This window comes from Crocuta crocuta, unplaced genomic scaffold (genome assembly GCF_008692635.1).
Source record: "Crocuta crocuta isolate KB4526 unplaced genomic scaffold, BGI_CrCroc_1.0 scaffold121, whole genome shotgun sequence".
Lineage (NCBI taxonomy): Eukaryota > Metazoa > Chordata > Mammalia > Carnivora > Hyaenidae > Crocuta > Crocuta crocuta.
In genome coordinates this window covers 4,439,548-4,465,169 of record NW_027528608.1, presented here as the reverse complement: position 1 = coordinate 4,465,169, position 25,622 = coordinate 4,439,548, and the positions used below count along the sequence as shown (strand labels likewise).

Here is a 25,622-nt window from a genome sequence, read left to right as displayed (position 1 = left end):
ATTGAGCAGCACAGAATATGGCTTTCAGAATAAAGTAACTTACCTATTTGTCTCTTGCTATCATTTCTGAGTTGCTCATTTTCTGGTCTTGAAACTTTGTGTACTTCAGCTACAAAAGATATACAAACAAAGTCACACATCAGCTCAGGACACAAAATCAAAAACTGTAAAGTTCAAATATGGGAAAAACAAAGAAAACCCAAAACAAAAGCAAAAAATCGATACCCCCACCACCACCACTACTTTGAGTCCAATTTGAAAGACTGAACATTCTATCAAGTTCAGTTTAAACCTTCTAGGACCATTCGTATATGGTAAATCTTTTTAATGAAAAATAAGGTGAATGGAAAATGTTGATCAATTAATGAATAGTAAATAGCTAAAGTTCTACCTCGCCTGTGCTCTTGATTCTCTATTGCTTTTTGGCTGGTAGATGGTAAAGGCCTGGTTGATACAGGGCTCCTCCTCCCAACAGGTGCTGGAGCAGGTAAGTGGGCCGAGGCGGTCTGTACTGCTTGTTCCATGGTTGGGCTTTTTCTCAAAGGGTCTAACTGAGGGCTTGAACGACCTAAAACGTAACCAAAAGATAAGAAACTACCCTATCCTCTGGGGATTTCAAAATAATCTAGACCCTCAAAAAAAAAATGTCTTCAGTTTTATTTCTACCAATTTAAATCTTTAGCACAAATTTGAATTCATCTACATACTAGACCAGAGTTTAAAACTGGTTATCTTTAGTGGACTGGTCACAAGACTAGTAAAGAAACATTGAAAAAAAAACCCAACAAGAATAAAACCCCCAAAAACCAACCAACGAACCAACCAACCAACGAACCAATGAACCAACCAACCAATGGAACTTTATCTGTATTTTAAATGGTGGAATAAGATTTAAGTAAGTTTTTAAAAAATTGCTGCCTGGGCAAGATTTCTGAGGAATATTATCAAAGATCATGTTGTAGGCAGGTCAGATGCAGGCTTTCCCCAGTAATGACAACCATAAGATTATATTGACACTTCAGCCATTATTTCCAAAGGCTGTAACCTGAAGTATTCTATCTCTGTTACAATCTATTATAAAGGAAGTAAAGAATTAGAAAGTTAGACAGGTGAAGTCCTCTAATACTTTAGAGGCTTGGGAAATTATACATCAATACTCAGAGGTCAGGAACAGATACAACCTTCAGATAATTACATAGCAGCTGTATTCATTTCTGGCCATTTGAAAGATCTCTTGGAAGTTTTTGTTTAATATGGGTTTTATACTTACAAATTCCATTTTTCCTTTTATGAGGTCAGAGCCTAATCACAGTTACGAACAGAATAATGTAACATCAGATGCTCCCATCATGCTTTTTTGTCCCTATAATGTTTTCTATAAATCTCTGCTCCAGGTGCTCTCATATCCCATGATATTACACCAAAATGTCTTAAGAAAATTATGTTCATTTCATGTAAAAAAAAAAAATTCCTAGTATGCTGCAAATGTTACTACCCACCTGTACGTATCTGCACAGGCTCCAACTAAACTGGTGAGGGCTGACAACGCACTGGTTACTGTGTACCAGATGCTTCAAGGACCGTTTACTAGTAATATTTCCCAAGTTTATGGTTATCTAAAGTACGTAATCATAACTGTGTATCACCATTTCCAGCCATTAATGCCAAAGTTTATTCTACAATTAAGAGGAACAGTACAATGTTCCCACTGATTATAACGGGATATCCTGGCAGTCTGTGTAAGTTCTGACCTATGAGAAAACATTCTGTAATCACTTATCAACTTATGAAAAGCTTTATTTATAAAACAAGTGTTAAGTTTTTTAAAAAACCTATTGTTTAATTTTATAATACTAAATTAAATAATCTTATAAATATAGAAAACTTGTCTCATCAAGGCTTCTGAGAAAAAACCCTGTGACTCACAAGTGTTTCAGAACCACACGTAACGGGGCAATGGTAAGCAAGAACTTGCTTGCTGTGTACTTTAGAAACTTCTGTAACTCAAGTCTTCTAGTCACAGTAGCAATTTCGTTATCAGAGGGAAAAACAGGTAATGTTGGGCATACCATTAGGAAAAGCTGGTTTTAGCATATAGGAAAAACACATCCCCTCAACCTAGCTTCACATTCTTATCAGTTCAAAGAAAATTCTAGGTATTTTAATTTCGTAAAATTTTTAAGTTTTAACTGATGAAACATTAAATGCAGAGTCCCAGGCTTTCTCCATCATCGCTTTATGGAAATATCCCCTCATCTAATAAATATGTACTTGAAAAAATTGTAAAATACATTATCTATATGAAATTTATTTTCCAAGTAAGAGGGAAAGAATCTAGACTTATTTCTCACAAATGATCAGGCAGTTGTCTGTCCCAACATCACTTACTGGATAGCCAGTTTTCCTCTACTAATTTAAAAATATTTTTATCATATCCTAATCACTTATTTATATTTGGAACTATTTTTCTTTTTGTTTAATGGTTATTCCTTTTTTTGAGGGAGAAAGACACAGAGCATAAGTGGAGGACAGGCAGAGAGAAAGGGAGACACAGAATTTGAAGCAGGCTCCAGGCCCTGAACAGTCAGCACAGAGCCCAACATGGAGCTTGAACCCATGAACTATGCGATCATGACCTAAGCAGAAGTCAGACGCCCAAACCAACTGAGCCACCCAGGTGCCCCAAGATTAGGAACTATTTCTGACTTTTATTCCTGCATTGCTTTATTTTATGTGTACTATTATCAAGAAGGTAAGCCCATGTCATTACTTTTATTCTGAAAATATGTCTAACTATACTTACATGTTTATTTTTAAAACTGTATTTTTAAGTTCTCCTAGTATTCCATCTGGATTTACTAAAAGTATAATAAAATTTAATTACTATGAGACATAAAGCCTTTCTAATACTAAATCTATCTAGGAATAAGATCTGTTTCTTCAATTATATGAACATTTTATATTTATATATATATAGATATCTATATCTATGTATATATCGATATATATATACAGAAGTTGACCATATTTCTTACTATGTATTTTATATATAATTTCTATTTTTCATTATTGTGAACATCTTTTGTCTCCATCACATAACCAGTGGGGTAGGTTTTAGGACCACTGTTGGTTTTTAATATGACTGTACAGTGACTTTACAGCTCACCTCTATTTAATCCTTTATTAGTTCTAGGTTTTTCAGTAAATTCTCAATTCCAAGTACAAAGTCACAGCACTGGCAAATAAAACTAATTCTAATTATTTATGCTTATTTCTTTTTCATGTGTTCCTGATTTGGCTAAAAATTCCAGAACAATGCTGAATTGCAGTGCTAACAGATTTCCTTATTTATGATTTTACTAAGTGCTTCAATATTAAAGTTAATGTTCACTACTGATTAAGATATCTAACATCTACTAAACACTGTGTTAGGCACTATGTTAAGGACACTGCACAAATTTTAAGAAACGTAATTCTCACAGTGTTAGTTAACAATAAAGTCCATTTTAATTTTTTTTAAAGTTTATTTTTGAGAGAGAGAGAGAGAGAGAATGGTGGAGGGACAGAGAGAGAGAAAGAATCCCAAAGAGGCTCTGCACTGTCATCGCAGGAGCCTGAAGTGGGGATCAAATCCACAAACTGTGAGATCATGACTTGAGCTGAAATCAAGAGTCAGACACTTAATCATCTGAGCCATCCAGGTGCCCCCATTTTAGTTTTTAAGATGTTATTTTTAAGTAATTAATGTCTATACCCAATGTGGGGCTTGAAATCACAACCTGGAGATCAAGTGTTGCATCCTCTACTGACTGAGCCAGCCAGGGGCCCCCTAAAGTCCCATTTTATAGTTTAGAAAAACAAATGCTTAAAAAACATGAAGTATTTTATCTAAGAAAGAATTCTTAAAAACAACGACTTTAGCTTCATATAAAAATAGATACAGAATCTTGCGACCACCGAAGATTGTTAAGTCTGGCTGGTGGAAAAATAGATTAAAAAACTAAAAGGTCCTTTAAGAAGCTAATTAGAATGCACATCCCCAAACTCCAAGGAGTCTGATATAGCAGTTTTCAGGATCTACATATACTTTATTTTTTTAAAGTTTTTAAATGTTTGTTTATTTTTGAGAGGGAAAGGAGAGAGAGGGAGAGGAAGAGANCGACTGAGCCACCCAGGCGCCCCTTAAAATTGTTCTTTTCTTTATCTTTTTCTTTCCCTGGATTTACATTTAAAACTTTTTAAAATTTATTTATTTACTGAGAGAGAGCGAGCATGAGCACACACAGATGGGGGAGAGGTGGGGGGGGTGGGGGAAAGAATGAATCCCAAGCAGGCTTCATGCTGTCAGCAGAGAGCCCAACATGGGACCACCCAGGCGCCCCTTAGGATCTACACCTTTAAGAAGCACCCTGGATGATTTGGTTGTGGTGGTCCACACTGAGAACCACTGCTTTAGATTCTGTGAGGATGCTAGGAAACCCAACAGCAAAAAGCAAAGCTTGCTTTTTTTTATTTTGAAAAAGCTGTTTCTTTTTGTTGTTGGTGCTAATGTTTATTATTTTTGAGAGAGAGCGCAAGTGAGGTGGGGGGGAAAGGGGAGGAGACAGAGGATCCTAAGAAGGCTCTGTGCTGAAAGCAGAGAGCCCGACACAGGGGTCAAACTCATGAACTGTGAGATCATGACCTGAGCTGAAGTCATATGCTCAAGTGACTGAGGCACTCAGGCTTCCCTTAGCTGCTATTTCAAGTTCATCAAGAATAGTTCATTTTCATGGGTGCCTGGGTTGGCTTAGTTGGTTAAGTGTCCGACTTCGGCTCAGGTTATGATCACATGGTTCGTGGGTTCGAGCCCCGTGTCGGGCTCTGTGCTGACGGCTAGCTCAGAGCCTGGAGCCTGCTTCCAATTCTGTATCTCCTTCTTTCTCTGACCCTCTCCTGCTCACGCTCTCTCTCTTTCTCTCAGAAATAAATAAAACATTAAAAAAGAAAAAAAAAAGACTAGTTCATTTTCAATGGTGAGTCTGGGACTAATTTGATATATTTAAGTATTATATGCAAATTATATAATTGCCTTACAAAATAAAGTGTCAAATTTAGAGACTGTTCACTGGTTTACACATTCAATAATCATTCAATAATATACCTATTTCAAGAGCAAGCAGGAGTAAAATCTTAAAAGAACCAAACAGAAATTACAAATGTGATTTTCAAGCTGCAAAAGCTCTTACATTCAGAGAAAGACAAAAACCACTATAAATGTTAGGAATGGAAATATATGAAGAAAAAAACCCAGCTTACCTTGAGATAACTGTGTTTTTAGAGATCTTGTGTCCTGTGTAAAGGCAGAACCAACTGCACTACTTTGGGATAGGGTACCACTGTTTGATGTTTCTGTTCCAAAGGATGTCAAAGAGCTTCCAGCTTTAAGAGATTTTTTTAATAACAAAAAAAAAAGGTATTAATTTAAACCTTTCAATTACACAAAGCAATATTAGATTTTAATGATGATAATTGTTGCCACCCCTCCCCTCTGTAACACCTGTGCCAATTAATAATACTGAAAAATTAATGAAAGTGCATAAAAAATAATTTGAGAAATCTTTCATGCTATATGAAATAAGCAAGCCAATATATATACTCCAGCTTCCTTGGATGTTAACAAATTTTATTTTTAAAGTTTATTTATTTATTTTGAGAAAGTGTGAGCAGGGGATTGGCAGAGAGGGCAAGAGAGAGAATCCAAGAAGGCTCTCTACTGCCAGTGCAGAGCCTGACATGGGACTTGAACTCACAAATCATGAGGTCATGACCTGAGCGGAAACCAAGAGTAGGACACTCAACCAACCGAGCCACCCCAGTCACCCCCAAACAATTTTTATAATAGCAATAGTATCCTAGGCAGTTACATGGATGGGACAGCAAGGAATCATTTTAGAGAAGTAGCAGGAAAAGGTACGTTCTATACCACCAATATTAAGGCTTAATTACTTTAATACTGAGTATCTGCATAAATAGCCAAACTGGCAGATAGGTCTATGAAGAGCTTGTCCAACATTTCTAAGGCAACAGCCAACGGACTCCCAAGATGGCACCAAGGGGTTGCATTCTGCCTAAAGCAACCACAAAAAGTTCCACTTCTGTGGAATAACAAATCTACTGATATGAACAACAAACACCTAGAAAGAGCCCAAATTCTTTGCTATACATGGTTATGTCAATCTTCTCTAAGTTTCTACAGTACTTATGGATCATTCACTGTTCATATGCTATGTTCTCTTCTGGTAGCACCGCTGATCTGTCTGATACTAATTTGTCTAACATAGTTTTCTTGTTATTAGTGTTTGTATGGTAAGTCATGCTATTTTTTATTCTTTTACCTTCTGTCTTTCAGTGTATTTCTTATAGACATTATATATTTGGATCTTGCTTTGTTTTTGTTAATTCACTTTGATGCTCTCTGCTTTTTAACTGGAATGTTTAATTCCTTTCACTTTACCGAAGTGGATCTTTAACAATCCTTATTTGTCAGTCCCAATGTATAAAATACCCTCCTGGCTTTATGCTTTATCAAGTTCATAAGCATGCTTTCTAATGTTCATCAAACTCAGTGATTAAAAATTTATCTGTATGAAACACAGGAGACAAATGAGAATCATCGTCTAACATGGTCTGACTACTTAACCAGCTAAAATATACCCATTTGTCTGTCTCTTCAGCCAGTATTCCTCCATCTTCTCCATAAGGGTACTGTGAGACTTAGCATGCCATGGCTGTTTTGCTGCTTCCTTTATTGTAGGAGCATTAATTTTTCCTAAGGATCCATTCATTAAAGTCAATAAAGACTGAAAATCTTTGCACTTAAGAATTACTTTAGCATCTCAGGCAGAGAAGGACAAATATCATATGTTTACACGTATAGGAGNATTAAAAAATAAAAAAAAAAAGAATATTTTAGCATCAGCTTAAAAAAAAAAATAGTGTCTTAATTCTGTCTGGTCCAGCACTCCTTTCAATGTATCTGTTTCCCCACTATCTTACAAGATTGTGTGTGTGTGTGTGTGTGTGTGTGTGTGTGTGTATGACATATAGTGAGAAACAGTGTCTCTGCAGATTTAATTTCTTTTGTTTAATTTTTTAAATGTTTTTATTTTTTATTTGTGAGAGAGAGAGAGACAGACAGACAGACAGACAGACAGTGTGAGCAGGGGAGGGTCAGAGAGAGAAGGAGATACAGAATCGGAAGCAGGATCCAGGTTCTGAGTTAGCTGTCAACACAGAGAGTGACGCGGGGCTCGAACCCACGAACTGTGAGATCATGACCTGACCATGACTAAGCCGAAGTCAGATGCTTAACCAACTGAGCCACCCAGGTGCCCCACTGTAGATGTAATTTCTATATCTCTTATTATGAACAAAATTTAACTATTTTTCCACGTTTAGGGGACATTTGTATTCCTTTCTTTCTGAAAAAGGTGACACCTGCCTCTATTTCTGTTGGGTTGTAAGTCCTCATTTCTGGAAGCCCCATAGATGTTATGGATATTAATCCTTTATGATATAAATTGCAAATAAAACTGTAAAAAGACTATGATATATAAAAGTTAAAAAGGAAAAATTTTCCCCAAAATCGCAATAGTGTTTCCCTGATTTAAACTTCCTTTTTTTCTTTTTTAAAAAAAAAAGTAGGCTTCAAGCCCAGTTCAGAGCCTAATGTGAAGCTTGAACTTATGACCCTGAGATAGAGACCTGAGCTGAAATCAACAGTCTGACAATTGACTGAGCCACCTAGGCATCTCTAACCTTCCTTTTTAAGTCATAATACTGTACTATATTCTGACAAAAAAGTAGGCTGGAGAAAAGAAAATGTTATTAAGAAAATCAAATGGTAGAGAAAATACATTTACTACTGTATTTATTGGAAAAAAACCCCACGTTTAAGTGGATCTGTGCAGTTTAAACCCATATTGTTCAAGGGTTAATTGTTCTAGAGATTGAAAATGGAAACAAGAGGTTTAGATTAAAATCTGTCTTCATTTGTGCCAACACAAACCACATCTGAGTTAGTGCCTTTTCTAAAAAACACCTGCCACCTTAATCAATGCTCCTATTTTCCTCTTCCTCCTCCTCATCTAACAACTTCTAAATATTATATATAGCTCTCTAGGCACTCCACAAATTATCATACCAATATGGAAATAAAAAAATCAAAAATAGTCTTCTGCAAAAATTACTCAACTGACATAGAAAATACAAATAAAACCCTCTACTTTTGTGATACCCAAAGAACACTAAACTAGCAACTCCCAGTAATATTAAAATTAGACAAACACATTTATAAGTAATAGATATTTCACCACCACGAAATATTTGGGTAAGAAGACCAGGCTCTGAAGAATGGTAGAAGCAGTATTTACTATGTAACACCATGTGCTAGACCCTATTCAAATACTTTATACATATTAAATCATATAAATGTCACAGTAATGTAGGCAAGTACAATAAAAAACTCAGTGTTAGCCAACTATTCAATTTAATTAAAGGAGTCTCAAAAGGATAATTTGCAACCATCCCTTATTTAAAACCTCAGAAAAGGATTCTAACAGTTATAGATAACATAGGGTAAATCTTGATTTACCTTCTCCCTGTATCGTCACATTAGGAGACATTTAATTAGTTAACTATGGCAATGCCAAAGTTTATGACTTGATTAAAATAGTGAGCATCAGATCTCTCCATTACAAAGGCACAATGTCTTCCCTGTGTAATTAATAAGTTAACTTTGGGATGATACTTTAGGATGATTTTAATATTCTGTCCCGCACTGTTCACCCAGTGATTTTAGGATCCACTAATAATCCTTCCTAATTAATACACTGGAGATGACAAAAATGGTGATTTTTCTACATCTACCATTCCTTCTATTATTTAGCATTTTTCTGTTAAAAAAATAAAATAAAGCACTGTTGGGGTACCTAGCTGGCTCAGTTGGAAGAGTATGCAACTCTAACTGTTGATCTTGGGATCATTAGTTCAAGCCCCATGCTGGGTACAGAGATTACTTAAATAAATTTCAAAAGAAAAAAGAATAAAGAGCAAGGTCTCCTCACCTTCTTTTTTCACGGGTCCCAGTTCCTTTTAGTGGGGAATGGTATTTAGAAAGCAATTTCAGGTGTATCTTAAAACTCACTAGTCTACACATATTCTTTGCCACTGGGTATCGTTGCTTTTAGGCCCTTTCTATGAACAGAATCAAGAAATAACTAGTTTAAAAAAAATAAGTTCACATTCATACTCAACACCAGAGGGTTCATCACCGCTATATTTCTTTTTTTTTTTTTCTCTGAGAGAGAGAGAGAGACACACACACACACACACACACACAGCATGAGCAGGGGAGGGTCAGAGAGAGAGGGAGACAAAGAATCCGAAGACAGGCTCCAGGATCTGAGCTAGCTGTCAGCACAGAGCCCGACACGGGGCTCGAACCCATGAACTGTGAGATCATGACCTGAGCTAAAGTCGGACACTTAACTGACTGCCACCCAGTCGCCTCTCTTCACCCCTATATTTCGATCTCCCTTCTCCGTGGAAAAAATAGGATTTGCCAATAACATCAATATACTGTATAAACACAAAATAGTTTAAAAATTAACAACATCAATACCACTACCAATTAGAAACTCTAAGTCAGGGCTTTATTACATTTCTATTTATTCTTACAGTATATCCCTACTATGAGTGTAAAAATTACTTGAATTCTTTTTATTCTGTGTGGTTATATGATCAATTTGATATATCCTTAGCACCAGTTGTTTCTGTTTGTATCCATCCAACTTGGGGATTCATTTTTCCCCATCCTTTTTGATTTTGTGAAAGCCAAACATTTACATACTTAAAAAGTCACAACTACATAAAAAAGCATATTTATAAAAAGGAATTAATTTTAATAAAACCTGTTAACACTACTGAGTTTTAAGAGACACCTGAAACTGGATTTGTGATTCAGGGAAACAAGAAAACAAGGTAAACTGATAGTTATTTCAATTGAACTAAGAAAGATTAAGGGTTAGCATTCGAGATATAAAAAGTTATTCTTTACTGTGGGAATTTCAGTAAAGGTGTACTAAAGAGCTACCAGCTATAAAAACAAAACAACACTAAGCTGATCTGATTATATCTATATTATTCTCCTTACACTGTTAATGTTTCTAAAATACTGTTAGAATAAACAAAGCACCACACCCTATACTATGAATATCTTTCCACATTCCACACAATATAAATACTCCTTACTGGCATTATCATTCCCTAATAATTAGAGCATTATCTCTAACCTCTTTTTGAAATCCCAACCTGTTGGGAATAAATGGTTATTTTACTATTATTTTTATTTTTTAAAGTTTTATTTATTTTTAGTAATCTCCACACCCAATTTGGGGCTAGAACACACAATCTTGAGATCAAGAGTCACATATTCTTCTGACTGAGCCAGCCAGGTGCCCCAGAAAAAAATGCTTTATTTTAAATGGATATAGCTTATATAAATTTAAAATAACATTCAAAGAAAATTGGTAATTGGATATATGTAGGTTTAAAAACAAATGTGACTATTCTGAGAGATGACCCTCACAGAACCACTAATCAGTCATCAAGGACTAAATTAAATAAAGCCTTTAAAATAATAGGTTACAAAAGGAACAACAAACAGTATGCCTGCAAATCTGTGTAAAGGCAGGTAAATTAAAAAAGAAAGAAAGAAAGAAAGAAAGAAAGAAAGAAAGAAAGAAAGAAAGAAAGAGAAGAAAGAAAGAAAAAAAGAAAAAAAACACAACATACCAACACCAACAGCACCAAACTGCTGCCCAACTAATGAACTTGGACTGAACTGACTGTATGTCGACATCCTGCCAAAAGGTCCATAGGAACCCACTGACTGGAATGAAGAAGTAGATGAGCCTAGTGAAGACTGAAGAAAGACCATGGGTTATTTTTCCAGGCTCTACACAACGTGTATAGGATGAAAAAATTTGAACATTTACATTTTTAAGAAACCTTTAATTATAATTATTAGATACAAAACCAATTATAACAACTTACAACACGCATTTAATATCAAAACAGTTTAATATCCTTCTGACTTCAATACTTGCATATCATGGGCCAAATATACTTGATGTGATTTATAAATAATTTTTTCTGCAATAAACTCCTCCTTCGAGTTACGAGTTTTATAGCAGATTTAGGAAAGAAGAAAAGTTACTTGAATAAGTAACTTTGCTCGAAGAAAAAAATATGGGAAAAATTACATCTGGTGCTGACAAAAATAAGACATCTCACTTTTGATTTCGCTCATTATTTTCAATCACTATTAAATTTACAGGAAAGAGATGAAGAAAACTATCCCACATAAGACCAATTACATTTTAAAATACATTTATCATTAAAGATCATTTTATAAAAACTTCAACTTACTAAACCTAAAATATATTATGAAATGTAAATATGCATTCTATACATCGATTTATCTTAATATATAATAAAATATTTCATAATACAAATATGAAGTGCGCTAATAACGACCAAAAGAATATAAGCTCACTGATGGTAGGACTTTAAATATTAGTTAATATTTGAATCAAAAGATCGAAACTCAAAATTTATGGTGGCTGGAAGAAATTCAACCCAAGTTTGACTTGTGTTCTCTTGGTTCTTATTCCATAAAGCTGATTACTTAAATAACTATTTCCCTGGAGAATTATCAGAAGCTATATATACAAAAGACAATCAGCTAACACTACTATTTGGTGAGGGCTCTCTCTATTAAAATGTGTCTCTTCTCCCTCCATTAAAGAAATTCACATTTTTGGGGTGCCTGGCTGGCTTAATTAGTAAAGCCTGTAACCCTTGATCTCAGGGTCGTGAGTTCAAGCTTCGCATTGGGCGTGGAGCCTACTTAAAAGGAATTTTCTTTTAAGGATTTTCTCAGGATTCCTTCAGACTTACTTCCTCAAAAGTTAAGACTTAAAAACGAGCAAGGGGTATGGGGAGGAGAAGATGAGAGTAGAGAATTTCTCCAGTTTATGTATATTACAAGAATAAATTTAACTATTTCTTATTAAAAAGCATATATTCAGAGATGCCTACTGACTCGGTAAATTGAACATCTGACTCTTGATTTAGGCTCAGGTCATAATCCCAGGGTCATGGGATGGAGCCCTGTGTCTGACTCTGTGATGGAGCCTGCTTAAGACTGATTCTCTCCCTCACAGGAAAAAAAAAAAAAAAAGATTCTCTCTCTCCCCTGCTTGCATGTGCTTTCTAATATTAAAAAAAATTTTTTAAAGGTTATATTCAAGAAAAATAAATACTAAATAAATGTTAAGAGGTACTTTCTCTTTTTTTCTCTTTTTTTAAAATATTTTCTTTTTAACTAATCTCTATACCCAATGTGGGGCTTGAACCTACAACCCTGAGATCATATTCCCCACTGACTGAGCAAGACAGGCACCCCTCTTTTTTTCCCATTTTAATTTTATACACCATTTACTATTTTCTTTAGAAGAGTTCATCAGGTATTTTCTTTTAATAGCTGGAAGTAAGAGAAATCTTATGCAAGATAATAGTCTGAGAATCTGTTTTGTGGAAAACTAAGATTTTATCACTCAGCATTAAAAAGGGAAGTTAATTTTTAAAAATCTAAAAATATAACCTTAAAAAAAAGTCAACAAGCATATTTTAGTGCACATGACCAAAAATTCTGACAAGAAAAAGGCTGAGAAGAAAATATATGCAGGAGAAAAACCTTGGGGGTCATAAAGTTTTAATCATCTATGCCCTAAAATGGAAACATTCCTATATGAATCTGCTTCCTCTGCTTTTATAACTAAATTCTGGCAGTTTCTTCCAATTAATATGTAAACAAGTACTGTAATGCATAACCTTTTTAATTCATAATTTACAATCTCTTTGACATCATGTGATTTGTTTCTAATAAATTATAATTTTTTTATTTCCTTTACTGAGAATACTTCAGGTATTCTTTTTTCATACCTTTCTAGAGAATCAAATATATATATTAAAATCCTTTTATATTTTTGGGCTACTTTATTATACAACACTGAATGCAAATTATGTAATATACATCTAAAAAAAGTACCTATATGATTTATCACTTTTTTCACTTGAACCTAATAATCTTACCTAAGAGGAGCTGTTATCAGCCTGGTTTATAATATGAACTAAATGTGAATAATATAGTGAGTGGCATGGATTCTGGATTCCAGAACCAGACAGCTCGGGTCTGTCCAAATTGTGGCCCTATCTTAATTTACTCACTTGTAAAAATGAGAATTATAAAAACAAGATTGTACCAAGCTCAGAGAGTATTGTGAGGACTGACTTATTCTATGTGCAATGATTTGAATAGTGCTTCTCATACAGTTAGACATCAATAAATATAAGCTATTTTAACTGTTGCTGAAATAAGAAAATATTTTATGATAAAAGTAAATTCCTCTATCTCTTATTTTATTTAGTCCCAACTTATAATCTAAAGAAAAAAACCTGGATTAAAACATTATCCAGGTATTTTAGGTATCTAGGTAATAGGAAATGCTACACGAACATTCAACTGAGAAAATAAAAAACATGCCAAAATCCAAGAGAAGTACAAGATAAGGCTAGCCATGTACTTGAAGTTTTCTTGCACTCCAAGACAAATTTACTATTTGTTACCTGAACGATAGCTGGGTCCTGAGGCAAAGAACATTGTGGTTTTGGTGGCTCACAAACAGTGAGGTCTTTAATATCACTCCCACGGAATATTATGTATTCAAAGACTTCATCTCGAGGTGGTATTGGACGATCTGTTGGTCTGTCTTCTGTACCAAAGGATCGAACTGGTGAGAAAACAGAGAATATGTCTACTCATCATATTCAGGTAGTGACTGTCAGAAGTATACTCTTCCAAGTACCAATGAACAGCAGTTCTTAAATGTCAGCTGTGAGAAAATATCCATTAATCTGTAGCTAAAGAAATTTTGTTAAAAAAAGGAGAAAAATAGAGTGGGTTTTGCCTAGAGCTCAATGTACTCAATTTAAAAAATAATCTGTATTTGAGGTCGTATTCTTCCTACATCTTTATTTATTTATATCTTTGGTGATTGTGGTGAGAGGAGGTGTTAAAAATGTCCTTTCTTTCACTGCTGATTTATTTTTAATGTCATCATTCAGCAACATAAAAACCTGGCAAACCCCTATGAGATTTCTTGTTGGAGACACAAATGAAAATTTCCCCACAAAATCCCAAATTGAGCTTTAGGATTAAGAGAAGACAATGAAGGGAACATCTTTCTTGGTGAGTGGTAGGTCCTCTAGAAGCCAAGCCAAGTGGCTGTCAGGTATTCAGCCCCAGGGGACAGCCTAAAATGGCCTAGTTACCTAAAATATCTATCTCATAATTAAATCTGATTATTTCAACACTTAAGATAGCATGACTCAAAGTTAAACTGCAGACCACCTGCACGAAGGTAAGTTGACTAAAACGATTTCTGGGATCCTATTCAAATCCACTGAATCAGACTTTGAGGAAAGTCTAAAAATCTCTATTTTAAACCAATTCCTCAAGAGTTTCTTATGAACACTAAAGTTTCAGCTTTACTCTCTTAGACTTCTGAAAATGTCTGCACCCACATGGAAGTTCCAAATAAGGAAGTTTGAAAGATCATATATTATCCACTTAAAGACTGTCCTAAAGGGAGTAAACTGTTTAACACTGTGCAACATTTTGAATGTACAGATTTTTCTGCAGAATAGATTCACGGCTAGATTAAATATGAATGCTACTTATTTTAAATAATGACCCCTCATCCTAAAAATTCTATTACTTATGCTGCCTCCAGGAAAGATAGTGGCATAGACATAGGCTTGCAGAAGAATATCCCTCCCTAAAATTAAAGAAAATGAAAAGTTAAAATATCCCTACTGAGATCTCAAATTCATCCCAGAAATTTTTTATTAAGAAGTGTCACTCAGCCACTGAATGTGTCAGTCCAAACTGGAAGGCCAGTCTGAGAATCCACATGCAGCATGCCCTGAGAAATTTTCACTGGCACCTCCATATTGGCAGATGGGGACAGAAACACTGATGTGGTTAAGGGAAAAGATGTAGAATGCCCTAGTTTAAGTTCTTCTTTCCCTACTGCCCAAAGAGTACTTCATAAGGAGAGGAGTAAGTGACAAGGTTCTATTTTCTGTCCTGTATCCAAAAGGAAGGATAAAGAGTTAGAAAAATCAGGATTAAGAAACTTGAATAATCAGTATCACCCCTAACAGCAGCACCACCAAAACCACCACACAATGCATAAAGTCCCAAGTCTCAAAAGTAATAGACTAGTTCATCTGAAGCAGAGGGAGGAAAAATTAAAGGTCCTCCTTATACAAAAACGACGGACGAGCTCCATTAGGTTTTCCAAGGCCTAACAAAACTATTCAAACTATACACATGTATTCAATAGATAAATGAAAAATCCATGCAGGAATAATATTTGTCCCAGGAAATAGAAGGAAATTTCAGGAAAAATTGCTTTACGTTCTTGAGAAAAATAAAACTCCTATGATCAAATGATACTGAGGGGTGTCTGGGTGGCTCGGTCAGTTAAGCATCTGACTCTTGATTCTGGCTCTGGTCATGATCTCACTGTATGTTCTATAGAGCCCCTTGTTGGGCTCTGCAATGATGGGTCAAAGCCGGCTTGGGATTCTTTCTCCCTCTCTCTCTGCTCCTCCCCTGCTCATGCATGCACACTCTCTTTCTCAAAATAAATAAACTTAAAAAAAAAAAAAAAAAAGATACTGAAAAGGTAGCATACAGAGTTAAGGAAAGAAGAGACAAGACAAATATATAATATATATAGTTATTAGCAGAACTAATAACTACAACAGAATAGTCAAAGCAGTAAAACCAAGTCATTAATAGAGAGTAATTTTGAGAAAAAGCAAATAAGATGTAAAGAAAAAATACAGCAATAAAATGGTTGGAGGCGACTGTTTTGCCGATCCAACAGTTAACTGATGCTGGTTACAAAGACAACAGAATGAGAAAATATACTTAAATATGTAACAGAAATTTCCTGACATGAAGATCTAAATTTGATCAAAAGGTTTCACCGTATTTCCAGAAAAAGATTTAGTGCTCTATAAGCTATAGAGACTTTTCCTTTGCTGCATCAAAATAAAGAGCTCACAGAAACAGTGGTATCTAATAAAAGATACGAAATGGAAGAATAAATTCATTCAAGCACATAAACATGCATGAAAATTTACTATGGTCTTAGAACATAATGTGTTGAATAGTTCTCAAAAAGCTGCAAAGTTACCTATTGACAAAATCAATCAGGACAGCATATCACATAGTATTCTAATAAAAACTGGAAGATGAAGATGAGTGGAAACAGGAAAACACAAAAGGAAGTACATAAACTAATACTCTCCTTTTTTATAGCAGGGAGTCACCTAATAAAATTTTGGGGAAAGCTGATAAATATGTGGGCTTAAAATTTTGTTATTTGAGGTCCTAAGGTAACCAACAATACAGTTTAAAGCTAAGGGCACGTTTTCCAAAATGTGGTGTGAAGAAAATCTCTATCATAAAGCAAAAGAGGAAAATGAAAAAGTATGAAAATAGGGACCATGGAGAATGAACTGCACACACCAAGAGTATGGAAAACATGCTCTAATGATGACTGATCTGATTAGATTTAAGGTTTCCAAGAGACGCTTCTTGGACCATTGTAAAGAACAAATTACTTAAGAGAGATCAGAAGGACACACATGATTGGAAGATAATACAAATAGCCTGGACACTGTGAGTGGAAAGAAAGACACAGAAAACGTAGGGTATTACCACTACTGTTCAGCTACAACACATTTCAAAACACGAATTAGCTCATGTACATATACACTAAGAAGTCACACTGGTTCACCCCAATTTTTCCTGTTATTTAATTTTTGCACTTGCAGCAGCTAAACATAGCAAACCATGGAAGAACAGTATATGATCCCCACTCACCCCAAGTTTCCTTTTGGCTCACTCAATCTAGTTACATAAAGAAGACTTAAAAGTGGTTATTGCGTGGTTCTCCCTGATCTTTATGCACTCGTCTCCAGCAACATGCCTCAATTCTTGTATCTTCTTCCATAAGGCTTTCAATTTTTTCTTTAAAGCCGACAACTTTATTAGGTATATGTCACCAGCATTTTTGTTAATGCTATCATTTTAATTTTTAAAAATCGTGGTAAGAACACGAGATCCTCTTAACAAATTTTTAAGCATAGAGTACAGTATTTGCATAACAAAATGTTGTATAATAGAGATCTAGAACTCTATCATCTTTTTAAAAAAATATTTAATGTTTTTTATTTTTGAGAGACATAGAGCACAAGCAGGGGAGGGGCAGAGACAAAGAGGGAGACAGACTCTGAAACAGTTTCCAGACTCTGCACTGTGAGCACAGAGCATGACGAGGGGCTCAGACTCAGGAATGATGAGATCATGACCTGAGCTGAAGCCGTACGCTTAACTGACTAAGCCACCCAAGCAGCCCTAGAACTCTCATTTTGCTCAACTAAAACTTTATACCTACAGAACTACGATTCTTCATTTCCCCCACTCTTGGCCCCTGGCAACCAATATTATATGGTATTTGTCTTTTGTGACTGTGGAAAACAAAGTGAAAATGGAAAATGGAAGCAGAAGACTAGTCTGGAAGTTACCAGGCAAGAAATGGTGAAAAGGAAATTAAAGAAAGGGGTCAGTCTTTTTTCTTTTTTTGAGTTTAGAAAAAAAAAAACCAGAAGTTTATTATTTTCTGAAAAAAATTATGATCATACCACACATAGAAATTAAATGATAAAGAAGCAGTATTTCTTCAGGGTCCCACTACTTTAGTTTTTTTCCTACCTTTTTAAAAAATTAACTTACTTTTAAATTTATATCCAAGTTAGTTAGCATACAGTGCAACACTGATTTCAGGAGGAGATTCCTTAATGTCCCTCACCCATTTAGGCCACCCTCCCTCCCACAGCCCCTCCAGCAACCCTGTTTGTTCTCCCTATTTAAGACTCTCTTATGTTTTGTCCTCCTCATTGTTTTTATATGATTTTTGCTTCTTTTCGGTTATGTTAATCTGTTTTGTAGACTAAAGTCCTCATTATNGCTCCAGGCTCTGAGCTGGCAGTCAGCACAGAGCCCGACACAGGGACTCGAACCCACGAACCGCGAGATCATGACCTGAGCGAAAGTCGGACGCTTAACCGACTAAGCCACCCAGGCGCCCCAGAAAGGGATCAGTCTTAAAAGAGACTCAAGCTTGGGGCACCTGGGTGGCTCAATCAGTTAAGCATCCCACCAGGCTGAGGTCCTGGTCATAATCTCCCGTGCAGTCGGCACAGAGCCTGCTTGGGATTCTCTCTCTGCCCCTCCCCTGCTCACGTGCTCTTTTTCTCTCTCAAAAAAATTAAATTAACTTTAAAAAAAAAAAAAAAAAAAAAAAAGGAGACACAAGCTTACCAAAATACTATGATATATTGAATGCAATTTCTTAGAATTCTTTAACTCTGATCATTTTTTTCAAAAGAGACAGGTATATTATTTGTAGTTATCAAAAAATCAGATAAATGTATAGTAACATGTTATATGAGGCAGATTAGAAAACTGTAATTTTCAAGAGATGACAACTACCTAAAATAAAAACACAGATGCAACTGCCATGATGAAAGATGGTAAAGTAGGAAGATCCAGGAATCAGTCCCTACACTCAAACGATTTAGTTGCTATGTAAAGTCTAATAACCCATTTTGGAACTGGGAAGTAGACTCATACATACACTTGTAGCATCTGTGGGAGTACTTGATGAAGAAAGAGGCTAACTTGCCATAAATTTTAGCATTTTGCATAGTGGCAGGCTGTTATCATTCATTAACTACCAATTCCACAAAAGGCAGCTATGGGGATGGTGGCTCATGTTTCTGGTGCAGCTTTGCTAGTGATAGGGGGACACTAGGAAGCATATTCTACAAAAATTAGGGTTGAGGGACCGCTGTTTTAACCCTCAAGGGCCAAAAGCACTTCCCCCATAGTGTTCTTAAAGTATTTAAAACCAACAGATTATCCTTCCCCTCAACCAACAACAGCAGAATATACATTATTCTCAATTGCACGCGAAACATTCTTGAGGACAGATCACGTTAGGCCAAATTCAACTCTCAATAGATTGAAAACAATTGAGATTTGCAAAGTATCTTCTCTGACCACAGTGGAATAAAGTTAGAAATCAATAATAAAAGGAAAACTGTAAAGTTCACAAGTACTTGGAAATTAAATAACACACTCTTAAATAACCAATGAGCCAAAAAAAAAAAATCACTAAGGAAATTAAGAAAAATTGAGACAAATGAAAAAGAAAACACAACATGCCACAATTATGGGATATAAAGAATGACATCTCAAAAGGAAAATTTATAGCTATAATCACATTAAAAAAAAATCTCAAATCAACTTTACATCTTAAAAAAAAACTAGAATAATAGCAAACTAAACCCAAACCCAGCAAAAAGAAGGAATAAGAGAGATTAGAGCAGAGATTAACAACACAGAGAACAGAAAAGTAGAATCACAAAACCAAAAGTAGGTTCTTGGAAAAGACCCAATAAAATTGACAAATCTTTAGCTAGAATGACTAAGGAAAAAAGGTGAGAAGATGCAAATAACTAAAATCAGAAATGAAAGCAAGGACATTGCTATCAACCTTGTGGAATTTAAAAGGCTTGTAACTAACTAACTAACTAGGCCAACTAACTAGAAAATCTGGATGAAAGAGAAAAATCTCTAGAAATATCAAATTAACAAAATGGACTCAAGAAGAAACAGAAAATCTTAACAGACCTGTAACAAGCAACGAGATTGAACCAATAATCAAAAACCTCCAAAGAACTAGGACCAGATGGTTTTACTGATGAATTTTATCAAACTTTTAAAGAAAAAAAAAAACCCAATCCTACTCAGACTCCTCCAAAAAGAGAAGAAAAGGGAATACTTCCTAATAGACTCTTCGAGGCCAGTGTTACTCTGATACTAAAGTCAGACAAAGATACCATAAGAAAACTAAAGACCAGTATCTCTTATGAATACAGCTATATAAGTCCTCAACAAAGTAACAGTAAAGAAAATCCAAAAGTTTATTAGAAGGATTATTTATCACCACCAATGGGGATTTTATCCTAAGAAGGTATGGGTAGCTGAACATCAAAAAAATCTGGGGTGCCTGGGTGATTCAGTTGGTTAAGCATCTGACTCTTGATTTCAGCTCAGGTCACAATCTCACAGTTTGAGGGATCCAGCCCCAAATTGGGCTCCACACTGTCAGCATGGAGCCTGCTTGGGATTCTCATTCTCTCTCTCTACCTGCTTGCATACATGCTCTCTCTCTTCCAAAGTAAATAAATAAACTCAAACAAATCCAATGTAATACACATTAATAGATCAAAGGGGGAGAATACCTAACACAATCATTTCAATAGATGCAAAAAAAAAACCACATTTGACAAAATTTAACACCCTTTTATGATAAAAACACTTAGCAAACAAGGAATAGAAGGAATTTCCTTAACAGGATAAATGGCATATATGAAAAACCATTAGCTAACATCATATTTACTGGTAAAAGACTGAAAACTTTCCCCTAAGATCAGAAACAGGACAAAGATGTCCACTTTCATCACTGCTACTCAATGTATTACAAGTTCTAGACAGCACAGTTAGCAAGGAAAAAAAAAGGCATCCAAACTGGAGAGGAAGAAGTAACTCTCTTCTTGCAGATGACATGATTCCATATGTGGGAATTTTACATATACAGAATCTATTAAAAAACTAAAACAAACTACTGTTAAATGATTTCAGCAAAGTTACAGGTACAATATCAAAACACAAAAATCTGGGGGTGCCTGAGTAGTTTGGTCGGCTGAGCATCCAACTTCCACTCAGGTCATGATCTCGCAGTTCATGAATTCAAGCCCCACGTCAGGCTCTGCTGACAGCTCAGAGCCTAGAGCCTGCTTTGGATTCTGTGTCTCCCTCTCTGCCCCCCCCCCCGCTCATGCTCTGGCTCTCTCTCTCTCAAAAGTAAATAAACATTAAAACAATTTTTTTTAATTAAAAAAATCTCCTTTATGGTACCATCCAAATGAATAAAATATCTAAGAATAAATTTAACAAAGGAGGTAAAAGACTTGTACACTGACAATTACAAAATATTACTGAAATAAATTAAAGAGCAGCTAAACAAATGAAAAGTCATCCCATGTTCATGGACTGGAAGATTTAAGTACTAAGATTACAATGCTCCCTAGAGTGAGCTACAGATTCGGTGCAATCCTTATTGAAAATACAATTCCCCTGCCCTGCAAAAGGGTAAACCCAAAGTTCAAATTCATATGAATCTTTGAGGGAACCTGAAGAGCCTAAGAAGGTTGGAAGACTCATTTCCCAACTTCAAAACTTACTACTAAGTTACAGTGGTCAAAACAACATGCTAGACCTATAAGGTTAGACATACAGATTTATGGAATGGAACAGAGTTCAGAAATAAACCCAAACATCTATGGCCAATTGATCTTAGATAAGGGTTCAAGGATATTCAATGGGGGAAAGAATGATCTCTTCAAACAACGGTTGTGGGATCACTGAATGACTATATACAAAAGAATGAGACTGGAACTCTATCTTATTCCAAAACAAAATTTAACTCAAAGCAGGTATGATACTGTAATACTGTAATAAACAATATATATTTGGTCTTTGTCTGATGCTCCTGGCCAGAACTAAAACCTTTGTGATTTCCTTAAGAGATAAAGGTACTAAGAGCATCTTTTTTTTTTCCCTTAAAGATTTTATTCTTAAGTAATCTCTACACCCAACATGGGGCTTCAACTCACAACTCCAGTGCCAGCAAAGCACACCGATGTTCTTTTGTTCTAATATTTGGTTCTTGACCCTGGTTCCTAATACAGACCTCCTAAATCTCTTGGAATTTCCTGGGCAATAAGAGGATCTTTTGTTCTAATGAGGAGAGTCAGGGTGGGCTCCTGGACAGTTTCAGAAAAGTGGCTGGTCACCAGAAAGACCATTCTCTGGGGAGGAGAAAGGGGCTGGAGACTGAGTTGATAAATTGATCATGCCCACATGATGAAATGTCAAAAAAAAATCCCTGAACTATGGGGTTTAGAGAGCTTCTGGGTTGGTGAACACGTGGAGGTGCTGGGAGAACTCACTTGGAAAAAGCATAGGATCTTTGTATTTCTTCCCACATATCTTGCCCTACGTATTTCTTCCATCTGGGTGTTCTTGAGTTGTATCCTCTTATATAAACCAATAATCTAATAAGTAAGCTGATTTCCTGAGTTTTGTGAGCCATTCTATCAAATGATCAAACCAAGGTGGGGGGGGGGTCATAGGAACTACCAAATTATAGCCAGTTGGTTAAAAGTACAGTTCACAACTTGTAACTGGAGACTTGTGTGTGAAGTAGGAGGGACAGGGTGTCTTGCAGGACTGAGCCATTAACCTATGGGTTCTGATGCCAACTTCGGATAGTGTGAGAAAATAAATTAAATCGTAGGATACCCAGTTGGTGTCTAGAGAGTTGGGAAAACTGGTTGATGTAATTGACTTGACACATGTGGTGGTAGCCAGAACTGAGTAAACTGATAAGTACAGGAAAAGCAGTTTTTCTTTTAGTGAGTCAACAATATAAATAAAGCCAAAACTACAAAACTATTAAGAGAACACAGAAGTAGGAGTGCCTGGGTGGCTTAGTTGGTTAAGCATCTGACTCTTGGTTTTGGCTCAGGTTACGATCTCACGGTTTGTGGGACAAAGCCCAGGCTCTGCACTGACAGCAATAGAGCCTGCTTAGGATTCTCTCCCTCTGCCCCTCTCCCACTAGCACACATGCTCTCTGAAAATAAATTTTAAAAAAGAGTAACATAGGAGTAAATCTTAGTATATATGCTGTCGAAGCAAGCATGGGAGTAAATCTGACCTCAGCTTTGACAATGGATTCTTAGATTTGACACTGAAAGCATGAGCATCAAAAGAAAAAATAAACTTGACCTCACAAAAATTAAAACATTCTAGGGGCACCTGGGTGGCTCAGTTGGTTAAGTGTCCAAGTCTTGATTTCAGCTCAGGTCATGATCCCACCTTCATGAGATCAAGCCCTGCATCAAGTATGGAGCCTGCTTAAGATTCTCTCTCCTCTCTCTCTGCCCTTTCCCCTGCTTGTGTATGTGCCTGGCATGCCCTCTCTCCCTCTCAAAACAAAAAACAAAAACCCAAAACACATTCTGTGCATCAAAGAACAATATCGAGAATGGTAAAAGACAAGCTATGTAATGGGAGAAATATCTGCAAGTCATATACAAGGGTTTAATATCTAGAATACATTAAGAACTCTTAACAACTCAACAACAAAAAACAAGCCACCCAATTAAAAATAGGTAAAATCTTGAAAAGATACTTCTCATAGAAAGATATACAAATAGCCAATAAGCTTGTGAAAGAGATTTAATATCCTGTGTCATTATGTTAATACAAATCAAAACTATAATGAAAGACTACTTCAAAACTACTAGAATGGCTTTGCTAATAAAGCAGAAAATAAATACTGGTAAGGATATGGAGAAATAGGAATCTTTGATACTGTGAACAGAAATGTAAAACAGTACAGTTGCTGTGGAAAATAGAGCTTGGTGGTTCCTCGAAATCTTAAGCGTAGAATTACCATATTACTCAGCGATTTCACTTATATGTGTGAAAACCTATGTCCACACAGAAACTTACACATAAATGTTTAAAGCAGTATTACATTACTGCTACATTACAGCCAAAAGATGGAAACAATCCAATGCCCACCAACAGATGAATGAATAAACAAGTGTTTTTTTTTATATTCAGAGACATGTGTGTGTACACACACAGAGAATATTATCCAGCCGTAAAAAGGAATGAAATGCTGATACATATCACAACTAGAAAGAAACTCCAAAACATTATAATAAGTGAAAGCCAGATCCATCCATTTTACATATATCCAGAGTAGGAAAAGCCATAGAGACCCAAAAGAGATAAGGGGTTACTAGGGGAAAAGAGAACTGGGGAGGGATTATGTAATGGGTAGGGGTATTCTTCTAAGGTGATGAAAAAATTTTGAAACTAAAGTGAGGTGGTGGTTGTATAACACTATGACTAGACTAAATGCCACCAAATCACATAACTTTATAACGGTTAATTGTGTTATGTGAATTTCACCTCAATAACCTCCCTCCACCCAAATACAAACATATCCTTGAAGAGAACACACAAAACGGTAATAATAGTTGAGTTAGATGTTGACACTAGGAGAGGTTATCCTCTCTATTCTAAACTTCATCACAGTGCTATTTAATTTTAGTTAAGTATTCCAGTTTTTTTATTCCCCAAACCAGAAAAGCCAAAGTTTTAGGTCATTGTTTAATAAAACAGAGTGGGGAAATAGGGAACAGATTTTTCTCTAACAGTCTTAAAGAATATAATCAGGGGCACCTGGGTGGCTCAGTTGGTTAAGTGTTCAACTATTTCGGCTCAGGTCACAATCTCACAGTTCATCAGTTAGAGCCCTGCATCTGCACTGTCAGTGCAGAGCCTGCTTGGGATTCTCTCTCTCAAAATAAATAAATAACTTAAAAAAATACATAATCAACTACCTATTTCTGGCTACAATTTATTAAGAGAAATGCGTCCTATGATTGTCTTTAAAAAAAAAAAATATTAGGAGTGACTGGGTGGCTCAGTCAGTTGACTGTCCAATTTCAGCTCAGGTCATGATCTCACAGTTTGTGAGTTTGAGTCCCACATTGAGCTCACTGCTGTCAGCAGAGAGCCCACTTTGGATCCTCTGTATCTGTCTCTCTGATTCTCCTGGACTTGCCTGCAAACACACTCTTTCTCAGAAACAAACATCAAAACAAACAATGTAAGTAGGGCCAAGGTTCTGGCAAAAATCACTTACCTAAAAAACAAAACAAAAACTCTACTTCTAATAGATCAAGTTCATATATCACACTAATATCAAATCTAGTTACCAGTACATTAATACCGCTACATACAGTCATAGTACATGGATAGAGGGAAGAGCTATAGTGACCAACTTCTCAATACAGTATCTCTATTATGAAGTAATAAAGCTTTCTAAGTTAGAACATCATACACATATGCATGGTAAATATAGTCAGTATGCACAAAATGACATCATTAGTATTTTCCAAAGACTTCACTTTTGGACACAAACTAAAAATTATAAATTAGGCTCTAATACCACTAGATACGGAAGAAAAACAGTCTGTTGAATATCAAAATGTGAGAGCAATAAACAAAAGGTTGAATTATTCAAGAAATGTCCAAAAGTAAATTAGAAATCTAAGACTATGTTCAAATGGATGTCTAGAATAAGATTTCTGATCTAGTCTTAAAGTGAAAACTTCTGTCAAATATCAGTTTTAAGAGCTGGTCCCAATCCACTTAACATAAC

The 25,622-nt window shown here is 35.6% G+C and overlaps 1 protein-coding gene across 1 annotated transcript in view; it reads right to left on the bottom strand.

The window, feature by feature from the left end:
• Window positions 1–25,622, bottom strand: part of LSM14A (LSM14A mRNA processing body assembly factor) — a 51,479-nt gene that overhangs the window by 11,590 nt on the left and 14,267 nt on the right. Inside the window, exons 3-7 of the mRNA XM_077754691.1 lie at window positions 13,735–13,898; window positions 10,837–10,966; window positions 5,299–5,421; window positions 392–568; window positions 44–109 (exon numbers count right to left, since the gene is read on the bottom strand). Coding sequence (XP_077610817.1) covers window positions 44–109; window positions 392–568; window positions 5,299–5,421; window positions 10,837–10,966; window positions 13,735–13,898 — 660 coding nt within the window. The remainder of the gene's footprint in view (window positions 1–43; window positions 110–391; window positions 569–5,298; window positions 5,422–10,836; window positions 10,967–13,734; window positions 13,899–25,622) is intronic.